Source organism: Thrips palmi, unplaced genomic scaffold, assembly GCF_012932325.1.
Source record: "Thrips palmi isolate BJ-2018 unplaced genomic scaffold, TpBJ-2018v1 HiC_scaffold_4, whole genome shotgun sequence".
NCBI lineage: Eukaryota > Metazoa > Arthropoda > Insecta > Thysanoptera > Thripidae > Thrips > Thrips palmi.
The window spans coordinates 9,581,386-9,605,065 of NW_023144631.1; the positions used below are offsets into that span (position 1 = coordinate 9,581,386).

The 23,680-nt window shown below is 59.1% G+C and overlaps 3 protein-coding genes and 1 long non-coding RNA gene across 7 annotated transcripts in view; 1 reads left to right on the top strand and 3 right to left on the bottom strand.

The window, feature by feature from the left end:
* Window positions 1-14,260, bottom strand: part of LOC117649319 — a 31,719-nt gene extending 17,459 nt beyond the window's left edge. The window contains exons 1-2 of the long non-coding RNA XR_004587971.1: window positions 13,859-14,260; window positions 8,726-8,776 (exon numbers count right to left, since the gene is read on the bottom strand). This is a non-coding gene — a long non-coding RNA (uncharacterized LOC117649319). The remainder of the gene's footprint in view (window positions 1-8,725; window positions 8,777-13,858) is intronic.
* A 951-nt stretch (window positions 14,261-15,211) lies between these two features.
* LOC117649605 lies at window positions 15,212-19,473 on the bottom strand. Its single transcript, XM_034392499.1, has 11 exons — window positions 19,333-19,473; window positions 18,604-18,649; window positions 18,218-18,526; window positions 18,048-18,143; window positions 17,607-17,922; window positions 17,425-17,510; window positions 17,199-17,343; window positions 16,753-17,113; window positions 15,692-15,746; window positions 15,422-15,492; window positions 15,212-15,302 (listed from the first exon to the last, which is right to left on the bottom strand). Exons 2-11 carry the CDS (start codon window positions 18,613-18,615, stop codon window positions 15,212-15,214), a joined length of 1,542 nt encoding a protein of 513 aa, XP_034248390.1. The 5' UTR covers window positions 18,616-18,649; window positions 19,333-19,473.
* Window positions 19,474-20,467: 994 nt separating this feature from the next.
* LOC117649216 (UPF0193 protein EVG1) lies at window positions 20,468-21,488 on the top strand. The gene is made up of 4 exons (XM_034391752.1): window positions 20,468-20,592; window positions 20,668-20,907; window positions 21,057-21,200; window positions 21,286-21,488. Exons 1-4 carry the CDS (start codon window positions 20,499-20,501, stop codon window positions 21,453-21,455), a joined length of 648 nt encoding a protein of 215 aa, XP_034247643.1. The 5' UTR covers window positions 20,468-20,498; the 3' UTR covers window positions 21,456-21,488.
* LOC117649215 (tRNA methyltransferase 10 homolog A) lies at window positions 21,460-23,251 on the bottom strand. 4 transcript variants are annotated; one of them, XM_034391749.1, is made up of 7 exons: window positions 23,114-23,251; window positions 22,772-23,019; window positions 22,531-22,693; window positions 22,309-22,452; window positions 22,083-22,229; window positions 21,893-21,998; window positions 21,460-21,809 (listed from the first exon to the last, which is right to left on the bottom strand). In XM_034391749.1, the coding sequence occupies exons 2-7, from the start codon at window positions 22,993-22,995 to the stop codon at window positions 21,571-21,573; spliced, it is 1,023 nt and encodes a 340-aa protein (XP_034247640.1). In that variant the 5' UTR covers window positions 22,996-23,019; window positions 23,114-23,251; the 3' UTR covers window positions 21,460-21,570. The 4 variants fall into 4 exon arrangements, with proteins under 4 accessions (XP_034247640.1, XP_034247642.1, XP_034247639.1 ...); XM_034391751.1 differs by having other exon boundaries at window positions 22,573-22,693; window positions 22,772-23,024; XM_034391748.1 differs by having other exon boundaries at window positions 22,772-23,024.
* Between the last annotated feature and the right edge of the window lie 429 nt (window positions 23,252-23,680).

Consider the following 23,680-nt stretch of genomic DNA (forward strand, 5'->3'; position numbering starts at 1 on the left):
GACCGACGCCTCCTGGCACTCACTCATTGTGCCGTACTGCCGTACCCCACGGCCTCCATCAGATATCTAGCCGAGAAAACGCCCATGGCAGACGCAAAAGCAATCTGCATGACGGGGACCGCGGGGAGCCCTGGAGGCAGCGCGCACAGAGAGAGAGAGAGAGAGAGAGAGAGACAGGCACACAGGCGCGCACACACACACAGTAGCGCGCCGCCTTCGCCAGAATCCCGCCCGATTCAGGGAATGCGTTGTAGTGCCTCTCTCTCGCACTCACTAACAAGCCGGCTGTTTACGCCCTCGCGGGGATGGTCCCCGAAGAGCCGTATAACCGCGAGGCGGGGGTGCAGGTGCAGTCGCGGGGCGGGGCCCACACTGTGGGGCTCCCGTAATAATCTGGCGGTGGCATCGCGCGTGCTGTACGGGAAGGCGGCGCGGCGCGGCGGCGGCACGGCGGCTGCACGGGGAACTCCCCTGGTCCCTTTTGCCAAAGATGTTTCCCCCCACCACGCTCGTTTTAGGTTGATGACAGTTGGCGGAGCGTCCCACCAGCCCAACCGGCAAGCGGGGGGAAAGACAAACGCACCACGCATGCAGCAGTGCACTACCAGCAGTGGTCCACCGCACCAGAGGCAGCGAACCGACCCCCCATTTGACAGTGCACGTAGCTAGCAACGCGAGAGATCGTTCCGGCAACAACACCCCATTTGACACTGTGCTAGCAGCTCGAGAGGTCGTTCCCGCAACAACACCCCATTTGACAGTGTACGTAGCTAGCAGCGCGAGAGGTCGTTCCGGCAACAACACCCCATTTGACTGGGTACGTAGCTAGCAGCGCGAGAGGTCGTTCCGGCGACAAGACCCCATTTGACAGTGTACGTAGCTAGCAGCTAGAGAAGCGTTCCGGCAGTGTAGGTCCCGGACAACGCCTCCCTCCATTCCCTCTAGCTTCGGCCGCCCAGGACCGGCACGGCAAAAGAAATAATGCGGCGTGGCTCGGCCAGCCATCTAGCCGCCGCGGTGCCGCGAATGTAACCCGGCGACGAGCAAGGGCATTAAAATCGCATCAGAAAAAGGGTTCCGCCGAGGGGCTGGGCCGGGGCCGAGGAGTCGGATGACCCGCAGCGCCGCCGCGCCACGCCACGCCACGCAGCCCAATCCGCGAGCCGGCGAGCAGGCAGGCCTACATTTATTTCTCCGCGTCGCCTTTCTGCTTGATTCCCCTTTGGCCTCGTTTCAGCCTCGGTTTCAGCCACGCAGAGAGGCGCTCGTTAGCTGAAGAAACAAGTGAAGAGAAGAGGATAGAAGAGAAAAGAAGGGAAAATAAAGAATACAGCGTGGAAAAGAAATTCTCCCACGCATGTAGAGAGAGGATGACAGGAGTCGAACGGATTACTGTACTGTACGATTGAATCCGATCCTGGAGGTTTTCCTAATGCAAACTGAAGATGGGTTAGTCCGCGGAGCTGGAACTCCATTACCCGGCGGTTGTGTCATAGAGATCCAATTGCGCGGACTAACCCATCTTCAGTTTGCATTCGGAAAGCCCGCCCATAAAAGCACGCGCACTAAAAGCGAATCTCCGAGTGAATATGAATTAAAACACTGGACTTTGCGACACTGTACGCACATCAAGTTGCGGATCTCTGGCACGCGCGCACGCTAGTGCCACCCAGCGCGTGCCGCTCGGTGCCGCTGGCAGGCACGCGTGCCACGCACACCCACCTGTCGACGGGGCCCGCGTGGGAGGCAATGGGCACGGACCCAGCCGACCGATTCCTTTCCGTCGCTCCGTCTCTCTCGCACCCTTTCGGACGCGCCGACTAGGTGCCAGAACGAGGCCTCCTGATCTTCAATTTTGAAACGGCGGATTATCCTGTCTCTGGACCGACACCTCGACGAGCACCGAGGCTTCCTTCTGCCTGCCGCGGTTACAAACGACTTCAATTATATCACTGCCATTTTTTAAAAAACACTATTTCGTTGTTGTTGTTTTGCCTTGCCAATTTATTCGCGGCGTCCGCGAACCCGCGGCGCTCCCCCGCCGCGCTGCGCCATGGCGTCTCCCATGGACGCGGTCCGCGGACAGGTGGCGCGGCGTGGCGGCGGAGCGGCGCCACCGCGACGTCCGCACAATGGCCTGTCAGTGTGCAGCGCGCAGCGCAGCAGCGCGGTGATTGGTAGGGGCGGGGGAAGGGGGAGAGGAACCAGAGTACCCGTCCGGGGAACTCATGCTGGAATGGCAATGGCACAGCAGCACCAGAAGGGAAAGGGGGCAGAGAGGGGGAGGGGCGCCATTCCCTCACTCACCCGCGCATCGCGGCTGGCCAGGCCGTGGCCAGGTTGGCCAGGTTGCCTCCGTATCTTTGCGTGTCATCGCCACCGCGCCGGGCCGCTGCCAGCATGGCCAGGGCCGCCATTGCCGGCGTCGTCCGTCCGGAGCGCGGCGGCAGCGCGGCGGTGGCAGTGCGCGGCGTAAAGTAGTACCCATCCCCCCTCCCCCTCCCCCTGGGGGGCCCTGCCGCGCGTCCAAGCGCGTCGCGTCCGCGGCGACGCGGCGCAGCGCGGCGACTCCGGTGCTGCTGATTCCGAACAGAGGTGTTGTTTCGTCGGTCTGTCTCTGTCGCACTCAAAGGGCCGTGCCGTCGAAGTGCGAGAGAGAGGCGGCCCGAGTGCGCCAACAACTCGCGTGGCGGCGAGATGACCCCCTCGACCTGTTCCTGGAAGGAGCCACCGCGCCGTTGCGCCGTCCGCGCAAGGGGCGAGGAGCACGCCGTCGACGACCAGGGCGACGGGGGCCACCGTCACGTCCTTCGGCACACACGCCGCGCTCCAAAAGCCCGAATCCGCCACGGCGGCGGCCACGGCTCGTTGCAGCCAGAACGCCAAGGCTGGCCGAGGCGACCGGCAACTCCAACCTGCACCGAGCGGCCGTCGCCACGGATCAGGAAACCTTGACGGCGCCGCTGGGGCCGCTGGGCTGGCCGCTGGGGCCCAGCACCAGCACGGCCGCGAGGCGCGTCGTCGCGTCACGGCGAAGGGGCCGGCCGAGACGAGGCGAGGCGAGGAGGAGGATGGAGGAGGAGGAGGAGGAGGAGGAGGAGGAGGAAGAGGCTTTTCGGGAGGCAGAAAGTCGTCCGCCGGAACACAAATCCGACTTCATTTCGTTCTCCTTCCTTTTGGCCTTTTTGGCCGTCGTCCGGAGAGGAGTGCCCTGTCCGTCCGTCCGTCCGTCCGCACTGCCCACGCGCCGCGGCCCAGAGGAGGGCGTCGTTTTGAATTTGTCCTTGTTTTTCGTGGCCTGGCCGAGTGACACACGCACGCACTTGCTGAAAAAACGACGGGACCCTACACCGAATCCACACCAAAACAGACAGAAATCGCGGACGACGACGACGACGACGATGATAAAAGTACGCCAAATGGGTTCGCAATTACTTCGCCATCGTTTCCATTACTTGACCGTAAAAGAGGAAAGCGGCACGTTTAATGACCAAATAATAACGGCAAAGGCTTGCAGTGTGCCGTGCTTTCGCAGCGAAACCGAAACGACAAAACGCGACGACTCGCAACATTGAGACACTGGACTGCACTGCTATTTCAAAGCCGGAGCCCTTCCAAGAGTTCCGTGTGCTGTGTGCTCGTACAAACACTTTGGATTAAGAAGTGAGACGACCTCCGACGCGGACAACCTCGCGGGGCACCACTACGTCGAGTACCACGTCGAGCACCGCAACGCGCGGTCGATCAACAAACCCATGAGGAAGCACCTCGAGCACAGTCGGTCCCACACACACCCACACACGAACACACAAACACGCGCGCCGCGCGCCGCTTAGTGGGTTATCTTATTTTTATTGGGACCGCCCGGCGACTACATTTACACCACCACGCCATACGCCGCTCCGCCGCTCCGACACCGGCCGGAGGAGCATAGAGCCGCGAGGGGATGGACGCCTCTGCCTCCTGCGAAGTGATTCCGAGAGCCGCTCCGTCCCTCTCGCACTCGCGGGGTGTTCCTCACGGGTGCGAGGGAGACGGAGCGACGAAAACGACTCTCGGAATCAGTGTGCCGGCCGTCCCGGATAGCGCCGCGTTGCGTCACGAACCGCCGCCGCCGTACGGGAGTTTGGGATTTACTACGCCGGAGAGTCTTATATCTCATCCACCATCCACATCGAGGCGCCCGCCGCGCCGCGCCGCGCCGTGCCGCGCCACACGACGGCGACGCGACGCAACACCCGCAATTTTGCGAACTTTCCCCTCGGCGTCGCCTCGGCACCGCCACGACGTCGTCGTCCTCGTCGTCGTGGTCCCCGCGACGAGCTCCGTGGGCACGGCCGGGCAAAGCGCGAGGGGCGTCACGGCGCCGACGCCCCGCCAGGCAAAGCCAAGCAAAGCGCCCCGCCAAGTCAACGACACGCCAATATGAATTCTGGTCCGGTCCGGAACCACTTTGGGGCCCGAGCCGTCCGGTTGGGCGGGTGAGACCGCGCCGCGACCGCGCGCGCTGGAGGAGGGAGCGAGGGGCAAGGGGGCGTCCCCAAAGCATTATGGCACCGTGCCGCCGGCGTGCTGAGGCCCCTGGCCCTCTTTGGGGCTCTAGATGACCCCTGCGGGGCGCGGCACTGCGAGGGTTATCCACCGCCCCGTCCCGCCCCGCCGGCCGCGCCAGGGCCGCGGCATCCTGACCCCCATCCCGACGGGCGTCCTTCTGGAGTCCGGCGGGGAAGGAAGCCTGCTGCAAATCTGACCCCCGCGGAGACCTCTGCCGGCGACCAAACGGGAATCCTGGACCCCGTCCGACTTCTGCCGCGGGGACTCGGCGGGGACGAGGACCCTGCCGCCGGGGAGGGCGACCCGACCCGACCCGACCCGACCCGACCCGACCCGACCGTCGACAGCTGTGGGGCCGCGCTGGCTGCGTAATCTTAGCACACTGGCTAAGGGCTGATCCAGAATCGGCTCCAAGCCGTGCTTTTTGCCTCACTTTCAGGCGGCCTTTCCTAAATCCGCCCTTGCTCGAAGGCAAGTCAACCTCGCGGCCCGCGACCACAGCGGGCCCTTCATCGCTCCTCGCCGATGGCCGCGTCAGAGGTCGGCCCGCGTGACGTGACGCCGTGACGTCTCTAGGTCTCGCGGCCGGGAAGCGAAGCGACTGCGGCCGCGAGTGAGCAGTGAGCGAGCGCACAGTCCGGCCTAGTCCGGCCCAGTCCCGCCAACCGCAGCGAATCCCGAAGGTGCCCCACACTGCCCGAAGGTGCCCGAAGGCCGGGTTGGCGTGGGAAGCGAGGCGACGCGGCCACACGCCGCAATCTACAAAGCGACACTGTACCGTCGCCGCGTCGCCGCCAGAGCTACCCGCACCAGGTGTGTTCGACGTCGACGTCGACCCAGTAGCCCGCACGCGGTAGCCCTCCGAACACACACACGGACACACACACGACACGCACGACATGCACGACGCTCCGCGACCTGACGCAACGCAAGTCTTCCGCAACAGCGTGCCGCGCAGCCGAGCTCGGTGTGGACGCCGAGGCGCGCCGAGGCCTACCGGGCTGGAGCCCTCAAAGGGCTCAGAGGGCCCGAAATAGGCCTCAAAGGGCAGCTCGGCGTCGCACCGGGAGCGGCGTGGCGGCGGGGCCTCACTGGAGCAGCGGGGCGTGCGCGCCGTGCGCGTACGCGTCGTGGCGCAGAGGGGCCTTGGTGACGGCCAAAGCAGGCCGAGGCAGGGGAGCGGCATGATGAGGACGGTCTCGGCCCGCACGCCGGCAAGGCCCGCGTGGTCACGAAGCAGCGCGGCGCCGGGCAACGCGGAAAACGGGGTGCACTCGTCGCAAGAAGGTCAGCGCAGACCAGACCTTTAAAAAGCGACGATAAAAATTGTAGCAGAGCACGTAATGAAGGCGGCCTCTCCCTCCAGCGGGGGCCGTGCGTGCGCCCCGCCAATCCGACGCCCCCTCGGCGAGTCGCTCCGCTCGGCCGCACTAAATTTACCCACCGCGCCGCCACCGCCGCGCAAAGCCTAAGAAAAACAATCAATGCCAATCACGGACGGCTACCGCCCTGCCCCGCCCCGCCCCGCCCCGCCCCGCTCGTCCGACTCACTCACTACACTGCATTCCCTCCCGCGCCGCCAATACTCGGCGCCCGGGACTGACTGGCCGGGACTGACTGGCCGGGACCACAAAGTAGCACACCTCCTCACTTCTCCTCGGCGTCGGCCAGCAGCGCGTCCCCTGCGGACAGCGACGGGCCGAGGGCCGAGGGCTCGACTCGCGCCACTCGCAGGGCTCGGCGTACAAGTGGGCGTCGCCCGGTCACCCGGTCAGCCTCTCGCCTCGGTACCGTAACGACAAGTGGTAGCCGTCGCAAGGGCGGGGCGAGGCGGGGCGGGGCGGGGCGGGGCGGGGCGGGGCGCCCAGCGATGATGCGATACATTACCGCTTCGCAGCTTCGCACCGCGGCCCGACCGGTGGTGCCCCCCGTCCGCACCGCCGGCGCCATGGCTTCGCTTCGCGTGCTTCGCGTTCGCGGCCAAGGCGCGCGCTGGCGTCAGGGTGAAAGCCTGCGTCGTGTCAGACGGGCAGCCAAAGCCTCAGCCTCCCCCACGGCAAAGTGGGAAACCAAATTCAAACAGGCAGCCCAGGGCCGGGGCCGCTGGGCTCGGCCGTCTAGGCCGTCTCGCCCCGGGGCGCGGGGGGCGGGGGGCGCGGCCACACCACTGTATGTATCCCAAAGCACGGCCCACGGCCCATGGCCGAGCCCATGGCCCGGCCGGCCGGCGGCATGGCCAGCATGTGGGAGCGGCGGAGCGGCGGCTTGCCAACGCACGGCGAAAAAAGGAGAGGCCGCGGGAAAAGGGAAAATCAATTGAACGCGTCGACGCCTCGGAGCGCAGAGCAAGCCAAGCACACCCCACGGACCCGCGGCACGGCGGCACGGCGGCACGGCCTACGGGGCGGCACGGGGACGCAGCGAGGCGCAGGGCGAGTGGCGTGCAGAGCCCCGTCGGCCACCCCACCCCCACCCTGCCCTGGGGTGACCGCCAATCTACCCGCGTCCCGCAGGAGGCCCTGAAGGCCCTGGGGCTCTGGCCGGCCAGCCTACGACGAGGGCCCGCCGAGATGAGAGCGTTTTATACAGTCGGAGAGCAACGCAAATCCCCCCTCCCCCTTCACCTCGTTTCAGCTCCTTTCAAACTCTCGCGCACACGGTCGCACTCACACAGACACGCACACACACACTCGGGCCCTGACTCCCCCCCCCCTCTTCCTCTCCATCGCGAATCCAGACGAATACAGAAAGAGGCGTCCGGTGAGGTGACCTCAGCGTTGCCTCGCCTCACCTCGGCGGCAGCATGGCGGCAGCCATCTTCGGACTCCTCCAGAGTCCTGCGCCACCTCGTGCACACCGGGCCGCCGCGCCCCGCCACACCCCGCCCCGCCCCGCCCCACCATGCCCGCCGCCCCGCCGGCGGCGGCACCACCGCGCCTCTACCGTGCGTCTCTATTTTTACGCAAAGCGCCGTTTTTTTGTTGTTTTTATTCCCGTGGGGTGGAGGGCGCGGCGCCCGGTGCGGCGAGCGGCAAACGCACACACGCCCCGCCACGCCCCGCCACGCCCCGCCACGCCCCGCCACGCCCCGCCACGCCCCGCCACGCCCCGCCACGGCGCGGCGCCCGCCGCCAGCCCGCTCGCGCAGGTGGCGTAGCCTGGCGTTAGCCGTGCCGCGCGGCGCCACGTTTCCTATCCTTTCCTCGTTTCTTTGTCTTTTGCTTTTGGGGGTGGAGCACTAAAACCCCAGAACATCTCGCCAGTGCCCACAGTGCCCCCGCACGACAGCGACGTCTCGCACCGCGTCGCGCGGAAATTTAAGTGGCGTTTCGTAAGCGGAAAGGAAACACATTATTGGCAGTTTCATAACGAAGGTGGCGCTCGCCGCGGCCGGCCCCGCCACGGCGCGGCCTATGGGCACGGCGCGGCGCGGCACGCTGTGACTCAATTGCCAGTTGGACGTCGTCGGACGTTAAGTGCCACTAGCCGAGTAACCGACCGGCCGGCGTCCCATGCGCGGCGTGCTCCCTTGGGACCGCGATCTGCGATCGGCGAAGGCCCGGCCCAAGGCGGGGCGGTCCGTCAAGCTCCAAACCCTCAAAGCGCACAGTGGCCGACGACAGTCGCGGGTTCGCGCCCCGCCTCCGCCATTTTCTCCCCAGTAGAGGACTGCAGTCGGCATTCCAAACAGCGGGCTGCTAGGGTCGCTCTGTCTCCGTCGCACCGCCACGGCCCTACGGGACGACCCACGAGTGCGAGAGAGACAGAGCGACGACGGCCTGACGGACGGACTGACGGACGGCCCCCGAGGCCTAGGCTCAATGTGCAGTGCAGAGCGCGCAGACCGCGGCCCATGCATTAAACAGGCCCATGGTCTCCGCCGCGCCGCGCCGCCGCCCCGGCCGTCCCCGTCGCCTCGATGCAGACCATTACTCCGGTTACTGTCCGTCGAGACTACGCCACCATAAGGCAGCATCGCCCTCCTTTTCCCCCGGCCGCTCTCTTTCGAGCTGTCGAGCCTTTCGGACGATTAGTGACGAAATTAGCGGCGCAAACAACGAATGCCACCCACCCGGGTGTCGAAGAGCGGCGAACCCCTCGGCGGGGAGGGAAAGTGAACACAGTGTGGGCCACACACACGGCACGGCGACGACACCAAGACGAGACTCACCTGCGGCGCGCGCCGGGCTCCGTCCCGGACACCGTCCTGCATCGCCGCCACCTGCAAACAGCATTACCGTCAGCGGACTCATTCCGAGAGTGTGGCGGTGCCTCCCTCGCACTCGGGGGCGTCCCCGTACGGGTGCGAGGGAGACAGAGCGACGAAACGGACTCTCGGCATCAGTCCGCGGAGACCACCAGGGGCAGTCAGCACACATTTGGAGGCGCGAGCCGCGCGAGCCCGGCCGACAGGGGCCGGCAAAACAACAACAGCAAAAAGCTTGATTAGGCGCGCGGAGAAAGGGCGACGACGCTTGCGCGCCAAAACAACAACAACAAAAAAGGATAAAACGAAAAGGACGAAAGAACGGGAGAAGAAATGACGACAGCATTTTCCTTAAACCACGCCGCTTTCTTTCCCCGACACTTTTAGCACGACTCGGAGGCGGGCGGCGTCGCGTCGTGGGGCGGGGCGGGGCGGGGCGGGGCGGGGCGAGGCGGGGCGAACCACGGCGACGTCGTGCCGCAATCAGGAGCCGCCCTGGGAGCCCTGGGCCCTGAGTAATGCTGGCTAATGTCTAATTGTGGAAATTCGGCGTGAGAAACGGCGGCACCTTCATCCATCAGAGCGGCGTCCGTCTGTCTGTCTGTCTGTCCGTCCGTCCGTCCGTCGGCCCGCCCTTCCTTGTGGCCGCGGTGGCCGTCGTCGGTAAGGAGGCGCGAAACCCGGCGACCGCGCCGCCACGCCGCGCCACGCCGCGTCTGCCCAGTAATTGAGCGTTGGGCTCTGTGCAGCAGCACTGGCTTCGCTGGCCGCGCCGGCCGCCGCGCCGTGGCCGCCAAGAGCGCGCCGAGCAACGCGGAGCTGCGGGAGCACGGCGAGCACGGCGGAGCGAGGACCGAGAGGACCTTGGGTCGCCCCGCCAACGAGACGAGCCGGGCCGCGGCGGAGACCGAGCCGGGCCGAGCCAGCCTGGTCGGGCCGAGCCGAGCCGAGCAGGGCGCTACCCGTACCCGCGGCCGCGCGACGTACGTACTCTGCTGCGCGGTGCGCGGCCGCGGGGGCCGCGGTGCGCGCACTCCATCCAGGCTCCAGCAACAAAGGCTGAGGCGCGCTCGGGCCGCTCGGGCCTCCAGGGTGGCGACTTCCCGCTTCGCTCCAGCTCCAGCGCGCTCCAGCGCGAGGGGGCAAAAACTCGGGATTTTCGTGTACACATGATTCGGAAAACGCAATGATTGCGCATGGTTTTAATTGATTTCATGGCTGATTTTGCCTTATTTCGCGACGCACCAGGGTGATGTTGAGCGTGATTGCGTGTGATTGTGTTCGGAAAGAAATGATTTCGGACTGATTTGGCCGGGTTTCGTGTGATTCTGCCTAATTTCGGTCGAATTTAGTGATTTTGGTTGATTTCGGATTGCTTGATTTCGCGTGATTCTCAATGATTCGCGTGTGATTTCGGGGGCCGTGTACACATGATTGCGCGAGTTTTTGCCCCCTCGCTCCAGCGCCCCAGCAGGCTGATGGTCGCTCTGTCTCTCTCGCACTCACGAGGGCGTCCCGTACAGGTGCGAGAGAGAGACAGAGCGACGAAAACGACTCTGCAGTATTCCTCCTTCCCCTCCCCGCCGCCTTGACCCCAACACGGCCCACGCAAATGACGAAAAAATGAACCGGAAATAGTAGCGCCGAAAAGAAAAAGGGGGAGGGGGAAACGGGGGCGCGGGGAGGGCGGCCGCCTTGGGCAATTTGTGCAGCAGTCTGTCTCTCTCTCCCAGTCACGCTAGCGCCGGCCAGCCTCGGCCAGCCCAGGCCAGCCCAGGCCAGCGCCGCGCCACTACTTTGCAGGCTAAGTACGCCAATTGGAAGCGCTAATAATAGTTGTCTCTTCCCAAACAAGGAGCCGCGGCCGGCGTCCAGGCGTCCAGGCGCCGGCCAGTGCGTGAGCGAGAGAGAGAGAAGAGAGAGAGAGAGAAGAGAGAGAGAGAGAGGGACGGCCGCGCACCACAACAACGAGGATGTCAACCTGCAGCCGTCTCGCTCACTCCCTTCAGCATTATTGCATCACCGGCGCCACTTTACTTTGATCCCATAATTCCATCCCCCCCCCCCTCCTCGCTTGCCTGGAGCCGTACAGTGTGGCACAGTGTATAGCACGGCGACCTTGCGCTCGGCGGGGAGCGGCGGCGCGCGGCCGCGTATCACTGGTGCACCACCACAAGGCGCTGCCGCCCCGAGGCTCGCCCGATCCGCGGACCGACTCACTGGCCAGACTGGCCGCGACCGGCACCGACCGGCAGCGACGTCATGCGGAAAACACACACGCACACATTCGGGAACCCTTCCTCCAGCCCCACCTGTGCAGCCGCGACACGCATGCCCCTCCCAGTGACCCCGACGGGCACACATCCCGAGCAGCGAGCAGTGCGTCTCTCGCACCCTCACTACGGGACGCGGCGAAAAAACCACAGTAAATTCCGTTAATTTTTTTTGCCGGGATTTACTGTAGTTCAGGACACAGTATTTACTGTGCCTGGTTACAGCATTTACTGTACCTGGTACAGGATTTTCCGTACTCTACTCCTGTGGTAACAGTAAATCCCGTACAAAGTACAGTAGATCCTGTAAAAAAGTAAAGTAAATCCTGTACTCTGAACTACAGTGACAGCTGTACTAATCACTACAGGATTTACGGTGATATTTTCTCACAGTGTGAGTGCGAGAGAGACAGCGACGAAAGAAAGCATGGAGTTCCTAGGCCCGGGGTTACGCAGTCCGAGGCAGTCCGAGGCGGTGATGCGGCCCCAGGGCTGATGCGCACGGTCGCCGCCTAGCGGCCTGGCGGCCCCGCCACTCCAGAGCGCCGTTTCCCCGTTCCAGCTGTTCCATAGCTGTTCCAGCCTCCGGCGTCCCGCGTCCCGCCGCGCCCCGCCGCGCCCCAGCAGACGGCAGGGAGATGAGGCCGAGGCAGGGGCCGAAGTGCCGAGGCAGAATCCCCAAATCCACCTTGGGCCCGTTTGCCCTTTGGCGCGTGAGAAACACGGCCGAGACACGCGTGACGCGTCGCGCCCCGTTGCGTTGAGGCGAGATGAGGCCGACCCACTTCCAGCATGCTCTGTCTCTCTCGCACTCGCGGGCCGCTCCCTGCGGTGCCCTGCGGTTCCCTGGGGGTGCGAGAGAGACAGAGCGGCCGCCAGCGCGTTCCGCCTCGGTCGTCCGTCTTCGTCCGGGTCCCTCGTCGTCTCTGTCGTCGCTCGTCGTCGTCGTCGTCCCTCGCCCGTCGTCCTCGTCGTCGTCCTCGTCTGCATCAAGAAGGGCGAAGGGCCGGGAGAGGACGCGTCGCGTCGCCCACACCACCATGCCAGTCTCATAACTCCCGATCACGACCCTTTTTAATCCCGGAAGGGAGGGCGAGGCGCGGCGGCAAGGACGGCGAGAGAAGGGCCCAGGGCTGTCCAAAGGGCCGCTGTCCCCGCGTAGCCCCGCGTAGCCCCGCGTAGCCCCGCGAGGCCCTTGGCCCTTTGGGCAGCATCCTATCCGCCCACATTCCTGGTCCTTTCTATGGGTTTTCCCTGCTTGCCGGCCTGCCGGCCTGCCGAGCGATTCGGGAGAGCTCTGTCTCTCTCGCACCCTTACGGGGAGCCCCATGAGTGCGAGAGAGACAGAGCGAGTCTTCTGACGGGATGAGTCAGGCCTAGTCAAGCCGGGACCAGCCGGGACAGGCGTGGGCAGTGGGCAGCCCTGCCGGCCCTGCTCGGCCGGTGCAAAGGGCATCGGCATCACTCTCTGTCTCCGATTCCACTCCCTTTCATTTAAAGGGAACGTGCCAGTTGCGTAACGCCCCGCCCTGCCCGGCCCTGCCGCTCCTTGAGTGGATGGATTTGACTGAGGAGCAACGTTGGCAGGGCAGCGCCGAGCCATCGGCTCGGAGTCAAAACCCAATTTCACTCAATAAATTCAACTCATATTCGCGACAGACCTGTGTCCCTCTTTAATCGATTTAATTTGTAAGGCACTGAGGCACAAATCGCCCGCATTGATCAGCTTACAAATAATTATAGGACATGTCATTTTCAAGGGGTTTGTTCCTCATTTGGGTGGTTTTGAGGTTCCTGAGACTGAAAAGGCCAACAATTTACTATTTGTCTTGTGTAACTTTCAACAACAAATGCACTACCTCCAATAAGCAACATGATGAAAGATAAATGGTCAGGTGCACGCACACATTACCAACACCCCCAACTTTAAATGTGAATTAATCATTTAACAGATAACTGGAACATATCCGAAAACAGTGCAAAATGCTTTCCAATCAATATTCCAAAATTCACGGGCACCTGTCAGATAGATAACATTTCCGTGAATTATTAGAATATCTTTAACAGGTAAAAACCATCACCATGCATAAAATTTTGCATGAAAAGACGGCATTATGAGGGACAGGGACAGTATGTAAGTTTTCGGAAATAAATGCATCCGTCCGCTCCATGATAGAATGTTTTCCAGAGATTACAGTTTAAAAAGCACTTCTGAACGAGGCGCCTTTGCAAATGGACACAACACAATAAATATAGAACATGAGCCAGTTTATAACAGTATTCACGGGAGACGAGGTAAATAGAACAAAGACAATGACAAGTGGTGCTACATTAGTGCAGATTAGCTAGTATTTGATAACATCGGACAAAAAGTGCATGTAGTGTAAATGCTAAAATTAGTTAGTAAATCAGAAATTTTATTGCAGACTCTGGTCTACATATTTCAACGCGGCGCTGAAACACATTTTCTTTAAATACCCCAGATAACATCTGACAATTGTGATTCATGCTCCTACTGGTAACCATAACCTCAAATCATAACAAACTAACAATGAATTGGAAACGTAACATGAAAGGTTAGGAACGTTTCATGGATGAATAAGAGAACGGCAAGACACGAGGAATGTTTTTTTGGGCATTTCCAAAACGAAAGTTTGTGGATAAATATAAACATTGGGCTTTAAAATGTTGGTATGACACAGGACAGGTTAAGCACTGGAGATTGCCAAAACATACGTGGACTTTAGACAGACTGGCAAAATTGAGAATGTGATGAAAGAATAGCAAAAAACAGGAAGTCGGGAGGGCGAAAGGAGAAACCCACCTTGTTTGGCAGAGTTCAGGCGCCCCAACGCGGTCGTCGCTGGAGGTTCATGGTATCCAATGCAAAGATTCGCTCGTAGACTTCATCACACAGACAAGCAAGACAAGCCACACACATCTCATTCACAATTCACAACATGGCGGGTGCATCAAAACACTGGCTGGCGCACACTGGGTGCACCGTGCACTCCACACGCAGACGGCGACGGCACAAGTGCACTCGGCACTCGAATCGAACACGGCACACCGCACACGGACCCGATCCGGCCGCTACCAACGCACATGACACACTGGTTGCCGAAGCTGTCAGGGTAACTGTCGTCGCTCCTTCTCTCCTTCCACCGCCCCGCCGCCCGCCGCCGAGCCGAGCCGAGAACGAGAAGTCTGTTATTGGGGTCACAGCGCGCTCTGTCCGCAACAATCCCAACCAACCGCCGACTCACCGCACGGCGCTCGCGGCAGCGCGCCGAGCTCCGCGACTCGTGCTGCCACCTGTCGGCCGATAGCCGCACCACGCGCGCAGTGCGCTGCGCAGCGGGCTTCCCGCCATCAGTTTGAACGCGGGCGGGCAGGGGACTCGCCTCGTTCCAAAGGAAAGGGTTGGGAGAAAAGCAAAACCAAGACCATCCGACTTTTCCGACCGTCACTGAAGACGTCAGTTTATTCCTAACATCACACACGTTTACATAATGTTGACTAGAGAGAAAACAGGTGGCCGGATAGGTATGTACATATATGGGAGGGTTCACTCACAAAAGAGGGAATGACAACTATGAAACATGTAAACAAACGTATATCTACAAACAGAAAATTTGATGGTTGTGCCTCAGTCTGAGCTAAATTACATTCAAAGTGAAGGAGTAGACAACCAGATAGTATTGTGAAAAGAGGCGGATCCAGGTAGATTGTGGTTTGCTTTGTGCTGGTGGAGAGCGGAGAGGGACAGAGAAACTGCAGACAAAAATCAGCCAAGGGAGCGGATTGTTTGGTCAGCCCCTTAGTCAGCATCATTAGTGAGCTTGACACGTAGAGTGCACAAATCTCACAACCCCATTCTAATTAGATTATATTGCTCTTCACCTAAGAACAGATATGTATCATTTTCATAATTTATGTACGAGCCTCCACAAATTTTTCAAGCTATCTTACACTTTGGGGAGAGGTGTTGCATTTCCTCCAGTATGAGGAAGCCTGAAATGCTGAAGGACAATATTTAAATGTCCTTCAACTTTTTAATACTTTTTGGCACTACTTTCTGTTTGCACATCCCTTAGGCCACAGCAGCAGGATAGAGTAAGTTTTCACAAACTGTTCACTCACAGCACTAAACACAGAACGAAAGAGGGGGCACACCTCAGTAGCGCTCTGAGATAACACATTTAAAAGTATAACAAAGTGCAGCTTTACCACAACTTTTTCTTGGCAGCCTGCTCATTCCTTTTTTCCTGGGACATCATAAAAACGTTGGAGACAAATCAGCATACCGGTGTCCAGTCCATAGTGTACCTCTGCTGATCTGGTTGAGGGTTTCAAACTCATTCATTACTCGTAAACCTACACTTACTTTTTCAAATCACAACGAGCAATCACAGCCATTCTGCACATGTTTCGTACTGGAGGTGATCTGCTCATCACCTTGAATTGAATATTTAATATAAATTTTACATCTTACATTCACACTCAATTAATCAAAAATTTTAAATATATACGTCATTTTTAAGAAGTTAACTTAAAGGAACGGTTAAAAAGTATATGAACATTATGACAAAATAAAGAGGATGACTATGAAATAATCTATGATGAGCATTTTCCATGTGAACTGTTAAAATCAAACACTTCTATAGGCACTGAAGGAAACAGTTAAAAGAGGTCTAGAGAGCTCATCTTTTCTAAAAAGAAAATGGAAAACATTTGAGGAAGAAAAGTGATGATTCACCATTTCTTCAAAATGAGCCACAATAACCAACCAAAAACAAAAACAATTATATAACTTGCTTATATAAACATAATGGTTTAAAAATAACATTATAAATAAATGATAATGGATACATCAGTACAGGTCCTCATGCTCTTCAAGCACATTGTACAGATATGAAGGAAACAAAAGTTTATAGGGAGGGGAGCTACACACGTACATATTTCAAATTATGGATACTGATAAATAGGAGGAAAAGGGGATCATTTTTAGACATTTTCCCTCCATTCACTATCCAAAATTCTGGCTACAGTATTTAATTATATTTGTGTACTCCACGTGTAACAACCCCAATACTTTCTGACATAAAATCCAATCTTCCATTACTTTCTGTTTAAAATTTGTGAAACAGTCATCACTACTACCACAACGGCTTACCAGAAGCTAAATCTTTGTCCTAAAGAAACACAGCAGCACTAAAAAATTCATGAACAAATAAAGTTACACATGCTGGGAATTGGGAGACCAGGATACCTAGTTTCGACACGCCTGCTGCCACGACGTTCACGACGTGCCACGTGCACGCACGAGGCAGCGCGCACAACTCCAGCCGAATAAACCAAGAGGAAACGAAGGGACAGCAACGACGGATGACGGATACCCCATGCTCTCGGGACTCCGCAGCAGTGGCCTCGGCATGAAGAGGGCCACAGCAACCCCGAATCCATGGAGCATGGGGTAGGCCGTAGGCCGCCTAGACCTAGACCCGGTACTGGTCCTTCTCCTCTTCCGAAGCGGCACCTGAACCCGGTGCTGGTGTCGACGGAGGAGGCACGAGCGTGGCGGGCTTGGCGGGCAGCTCGGACACCTCCAAGTGCGGCATGGCTGGAATGGGGGCGGCGGGGGCGGCGGGGGCGACGGGGTCCGCGGAGGCCACGGTGGCCGCCACGGTGGCCGCCGGGGTGGCCGCGGCCGCGAGGGGTGCGAGGGTGGCGGGGGGCGCGGACATGGGCTGGCCGATGGCGGCGGAGAGCAGGCCCGTCGTGTCCCCACACGTGTGGCGGCAGTCCACCACCGGGACCAGGTACGCCTTGGAGGAGGGGTTGAACAGGTGGTTGTTGTAGATGCGGCCGGCGTTGGGGCAGAGAGGCGCGTCGCAGGTGTGGACCGGGATCTGGTGGCCGGAGCTGTGGGTCACCACCGTGGCCGCCGTCAGCGTGGTCACGCTGTCCCCGTGGCGGTGGTGGCTGGGCCGGGTGTGGTGCACGAGCCCCGTGCGCTCCAGGCGGCAGAGGTGCTCGTGGAGCGAGTAGGCCACCAGCCAGTGGTAGAAGACGACGACTGGAACAGGGGCGAGCCAAGTTGACTTTACAGTGCAGGAGAGAAAGGGCCTATTCCCGCGAGGTCGCCAAACTGCGGTACTTACAGATAATGAGGCAGACGGTGAAGAGCACCTTGAAGAAGATGAGGCCGTGGTCGTAGCAGAACATGGAGACCACGGTGCTGCCGACGAGGAGCATCATCTCCAGCAAGCGCAGGGACAGCCAGGGCATCATGAGCTGCCGCACGTGCTGCGGGTTGGGCCAGTCAACCAGGTTAGTCTCAGCCTCAGCTTCTCACACAGGTTTCATGAACCTCCCCATGCCACTCACCAGAGCGGCTCCAGCCAACAGCATCATAGAAGCGATCATGTCGATGCCGGCCATGGAGATTCCAAACACCATGACCACGGTCATTGCTGTCAGCAGAGAACATAATCAACTTCGTTTACTAACGTTCTTCGAACGAGAGTTTTAATTTCAATGCGCGGTATCCTGGCACGGCAATCACTGACCTGTGGCGATGTGCAGCCCGTTGTTGAGCTTCACCTCGTTCTCGTGCATCTCCTTGCTGAACTGGGCCTGGGACATGGCCTGGGACATGGCCGCCTCGATGTACCGCTCGTAGAAGGAGCGCGTGTCGGGCAGGGCGGGCTGCCCGGCCTGGCCGGCCTGACCGGCGTGGTGCTGCTGGTGGTGCTTCTCGCCGTCGACGGCCGCCCCTGCGCGCTCCGCCATCTGGGCCTGCACGTCGTTCTCCACCATACGCGACATCTCCCGCGTGTGCGCCGTGGCCAGCACCAGCATGAACACCACGAACGAGCTCCACATCTGCAGACACGCCGCGGCGCGCCGCGCAGGTTCAAACCCAGGTTCAAAGCCATGCCACTGGCCACTGGTTGGTCAGCAGGTGGCGGCTGGCCAGGCTGGCCGCTGGCCGGGCTGGCGGCGCTTACCAGGTCGTGGATGGCGATCAGCATGGTGCCGTGGCGCAGCCCGAAGAAGCGGTACACCCTGCTCAGCAGCGGCCGCCCCTGCATCACGTAGACTCGCTACCGAAAGCGATGCGGTTAGACGGCTAAGTTCAAATTTGGCACGCAACATTGACGTCCACGCTCGCGCCTACCTTGGCCCTGTTACTGACTCGCTTGGCGATGGTGCGGGGCTTGGGTGCCCCCAGCCCGCAGCCCTGCAGCCCTCCCCAATGGCCGCACCTGGGGACGCTGCCCTGGGCGTTGCCGTGGACGCCGCCGTGGATGCCGCCGAGAACGCCCTGGACGCCCTTAGCGCCTTGGACGCCCTGAATGCCCTGGACGCCCTGGACGCCCTGCACACCACCCTGGACGCCTTGGCCACCCTGGGCGGCAGGGGGCGCTGCCGCGGACGGGGTGGCCGCGTTGGGAGTGGGCTTCGACATGTTGGACACCTTGAGGAACTGGAGGAGAGGCAAAATCACGTCAGGACGGACGCCCTGGCGAAAAATGTTGAGTAGTCTGGCGGGGTCGCGCTTACCTGAATCCCCATGGTGGCTGAACTTGGCGCCGGTGGCGCAGCGACGCTGGAAGAGAGAGAAAGAACACCTCCGGTCAGTCAGGCACAGCTGCAGTCAGTCACACTGCGCGGAATGCGCAGGCCGAACCAACACAGACGCCTGCCGGCCACTGGATAGGCAGCACGCCGAGCACCAGTGAGTGCGGGATGCCTACACGGGAGTCGTCGGGCGCCCTCCTCGCCCTTAAACTTGCACCGACTGGCCGGCATGGCCTGCAGGCAGCATGCCCCGTGCGCGCGGAACCAGCGTAGAGCTGGCTGCTGGCTGCGCCCCCAGCGGGGCCCACTTTGTCAATGAGAGCAAGTCCGGCACCCCCCACCCTCCCCCACCCCCGACGCGCACACACTCGTGGGTCAGCAGCACACGCAAATGCGATGGCTAGGCCCGCGGGCTCACGGTGCAGGGACCCTTGGCGATACGACGCACAACGCGCAACAGTGCCGCTTGACCTGGCCTGGCCAAGGGCCTGGCGTTTGCCTGATTTGCCCCCGAGGCGACCCGACCGTGCCGCCAGCCCCGAGCCAGCCCCCTGCCTTCCGGGACTCCGACCCCTCCGGCCTGGGCCGCGGCGCGCGGCGAACGGGCAGCGGCCCCGCGACAACGAGCAACGCAACGACGCCCTGCCGCGGCCCGCAGCACCAGGACGGCAGGCACGACGGGCACCTGCAAGCGACAACGGCCTGCCTTACCTCGGAAAGTGCGCCGAACCGCTGTCCGGGGTCTGATCCGCTGCCTGGACTGCCTGGACTAGGAAGCAAAGCAAACGACGCAGGAACACACCGCTCGCGCAGAACGGCGCAGGCCAAAGCGACGCTGGCGCCCCCGTCTGGCAGCGGCCACTGGTGGAACTGGCCGGGCCCCGCGCTGCACCCCCACGCCGCCCCCACCCCCGCGCCCGGAGCGCGGCGCGGCCGCGGTGGCAGGACCAGGGTTGATCCGGAACAGCACTTGGTCGCTGTGTCTCTCTCGCACCCTGTCGGGCGACACACTGTGAGCGCGAGGGAGACGGAACGACGAAAGCACTGTTCGGAATCAGCCCGCTGGGCATGCCTCTACAGGGAGGGGCGGGGGCGGCCACCAAGCCATCGATCCGGGCTGGCGGCCTGGCCCGCTGGGCCGCCCTGGCCACCGGGCCACCGCGTGGGACGCGACGCCGCGCCGCGGCCGGAACGCGCAACTTGCCTCCTCGGCCGCCAGGGGGCGCCAGGCGCCACGGGGTTAGCCGCGGAGCGCGGGCCGCGCGGATGCCGAGGGGTCAGCATCAGCCCCTCCTAACCTGCCCCCCGTGCCGTTACCGTTGCCGCTTCCCGCGAGCAACAGCCGCTATTCGCAGTCGCCGTGCGTTGGCGGTGGCGGGCACGGTGCGAGCTTCAAAACTCGTCTCCGAAAGCGCGGCGACGCGGTGCCGTCTGCGTTCAAGTTCCTCTCGCCTTCCTTTGCGGTCATCGACCTCGACCATGCTGGGCAGCCTGGTCGGACACGGGGCACATGGAGCAGGGCGAGCTGGTTGTCATTGCGCGGCTGGGTGGCGGTTGGGTCGCTGGAGGGCGTGCCGACGATATCGACATCAACACCCAGGAGAGGGTGAGACGATCCAGAGACGCCGGCGCGACCCTCGGCCCGCCGCGACGGCATAGGCTGGCGTAGGCAGCGTCAGCCAGGGCGTCCCGGAGGGGTTGTCGGCCGTTTCCATGGCACCGCGTCGTCGCGACCCTCCCCGCCCCGCCGCCGCGCCACTGTAGCCCCGTCCTCGTTCCGGCCGTTCCGGCGCGTGCACCGCGAGGCACTACATCGGGACCGACAGGACCGACAGCAAGAACCGCGGCGCCTGGCGCCAGTCAGCGGCAGCGCGGCCATGGACAGGAAGTACCCCAGCGTGCCCATGGGGGCGGGGGTGCTGCACGCCAAGCGGGCCACGTACAGCCCCGAAACGCACCAGCTCCTCAAAGGTACTGGTCGTGTTGACGCATGCGAGTGGCCCTGGTTCAAACCTCGCCTTTTGACGTTTTCCATTTTGTGTCTAGTCCTGATGGCGGAGAGCCGGTTGACCATGCTGCAGCGCAAGCAGCTGGGCGCGTCGCTGCGCCAGGGAGACTCGCTGCCCGCACAGCCGCAGCCCGCGCACTGCCCCTCGTCGCTGCCCCGCGCCAACAACCCCTTCGAAGCCAACAACCCCTTCCGGCTGGGGTGCCGACGCCTGCGGGACACCATTCTCAGCTCGGGCGCCTACGAGAGGGACCGCTTCGTGCCCGCGCACCCGAGAAGTAAGAGGGCTCATTCAAGTTTTTTCGGTGTACGGTGGCTCAGGCAGCTCCGCCGGCGCGCGGCTGTAGAATCGAGCGAGTACACCTGGCCAGCAGAACGACGGCATCTGCGAATGGCCGTGAAAGTAGGTCGCCTTGCATTGTTGCAGTTGACAAAGACGGGGAGAAGCGCACGTTCCAAGACAAGATGTCCTTCGGCAGGGTGATGCCGCCCTCCCCTCGCAACAAGAAGAGCAAGTTCAGGAGGCCGTCCAGTCCGCCGGCCCAGGCCGAGATGGACCGCTTTGACGAACGTGAGTACATGTTATTTAATTACCCCCTCAAATAAGCTAAAAATAAGTAACAAATAAAAACTTTGTTTTTTTTAATGTTTTGCAGTTGTACAAGAAGTGAATGAGCGTGTGCAGTTTTTGAAAGAGATGGAAGATCTTGGCCAGGCTCATAAATACTATCCAATAATTCAGCAAGAAATTGCAGCCAAAGTAAGAGAGATGGAGAGGATAGATAAAGAGAGGTGCAAGGAGTTGGAAATTGGCCCTGATAAATAAAATGTTCAACATTATTAGCATTTACTGTCAAACAATTACAAATGTTGTAAATAACAAGGCACAAAATTTATCACAAAATTGGTTAACAAAAATGAAATATTCTGCACAAACTTCATTAAGTTTCAGACAGTTTTTCTTCCACTTCAATTTTATTGACTTCGGAAAGAGCAGAAAGTTCTTTGTGTGTAAAGGTATTTTCTGTATTAATACACGCATTTTCAGAATTCTTGACATCTGTGCAAGTATCCGAACTATTTTCTTCCTTGACAATAGCTCCTTTCCGTTGAGGTAAAACCTTCAAGAATGCGTCTTTCCAAGACAGGCCTTGGCTCACACCAAGAAGAATCTCAAATACTAAAAATAAAAGAAACAAGAAAAGTATGAAAAATACAGTGAGAATGAAACACCCAGCCCCAGAAGGTTCACTTTGGTCTTACCATGATCAATGGTTAAAACCTTTCTTGATTTGAGGTCCAGAAACTCAGATATTGGAAGTTGGGCATGAGCTATCTTCTTTTCTTCAGCTAAGCGATGACATAAACCCTATTGAAAATACATAATGGTTACAAAATCATAAAAATAATTTTATAACATCTTGCGGTTTAAAGAAGATGAAGAAAAAATTACCTTATGAGCATTGTGATCAACAAGTCCACCAATAATGTAGACTTTTGTGTCATCTAGATCACTTATTATATTATCAGACTCGCTGCTTAAGTAGATGATTTCATCTTTTGAAAACACATCAGTATAGGCGTTCTTTTCAAAGTGAACCTACATTCATATTCTGATTATAAATTATTTCAAGAAAAACAAAATAGAGCTTCACAACAACAGATTTAACAATACTCACATCCCAATTCATGTAACCATTATTTTTATTCATTTCTTGTTCGGACTTTCCATTGAAACTAGTAAAATAAAGCTGCATGGGATTTTCTGTCCGTCTGTTAAGAGTGTAGCATCTCATCATTTGCTTCACACATTTGCCAATATCCTGTAAGAAAGCACAGGTCAGAACAAAATTATTAAAATAACAGGAAAGGCTTTGCATTTACATTTATTACTTGCTCACCCGAGGGTTCATAAGGTCATCAAAGTCCAAGTCAATACACACACGAACTTTGCAGCTACTATTGGCCATAGTGCACTCTTTAAGTTTTTTCCGTGATGGGAGGACTTCATTGTTAGCGCGCGCAGCTTGCCGCTTCAGTTTGTATTTCTCTCTCTCTTTGGCTCTGTAAAATTAGCACATGGATGAATTAGGAATAATAGTTATGTCAAACAAAAAAAATTGAACAAACGATTCATATTACCTCTTTGCAGGAAGATTTGCCAACCACTGCTCCCGCTTTCTAATTTTCCGTTGCATCCTTTTACTAAGTTGCTGAGATGTATCGGAACTATTTGATTCAGCGAGATCCTGATCCTGGACGTCATTTGAAGCTCCATTAGAATTTCCAGATTCTTGCTCCGTATCTTTCAGCAATGGAACTTGATTTGAGTCAGACAACTCCGTTTGAATCTCCATCTCATCCATTAATTTACAAAACAAAAGGAGAACCTAACCTTGGACCAGAATGAGAATACGAATCAATAGAATGCCAAAGATGAAGCACTTAATAGGAAAATGTGTTTCGGATTGAAAATTGTAATACCTATGCTGGAAAGGCGAGAGAAACAGTATCAGGTCGAAATTCCACTTTTAAACGGGCTTTTAATGTTGACAACATCACACGGCTAGCAGACCACAACACACAATACTGCGAATAAAGTTCTATCTATGCCTGCGAATAACGCACAGCTTCTCATACAGGCTGTGTAACATTCAAACGAGCCAGTATCAAAACCGTTTAAGTTTTCAAGAGATGAAAGTATGACATACCAAGCAGGGAACGATGGGAAATTTGAAATTCAGCACGAAAAGAAGAAATGTTGAGGGACATGACGGCAAGACGAACGACACAATTCGTCACATTTCAGCTGTTGGCACTCGCCTAAGGCGGGAAAATTGAACGATGGCGGGAAACTGTTTCTCCCTTGGGTTGCGAAGTAGGGGGCTTCCGATTCCGACGCGAGTAAGCCCTAGAGAGAGGACGGCCAGGCCTTCTCCTCACATGGCCTTCCCCGCCCCTCCCGCTCGCCATAAGGACGTTGCATTCACCTCAATCTTAAAAATTGCGTTTGAAGTGATGAACGAAATTGATCCAGGGCTATTTCAAATT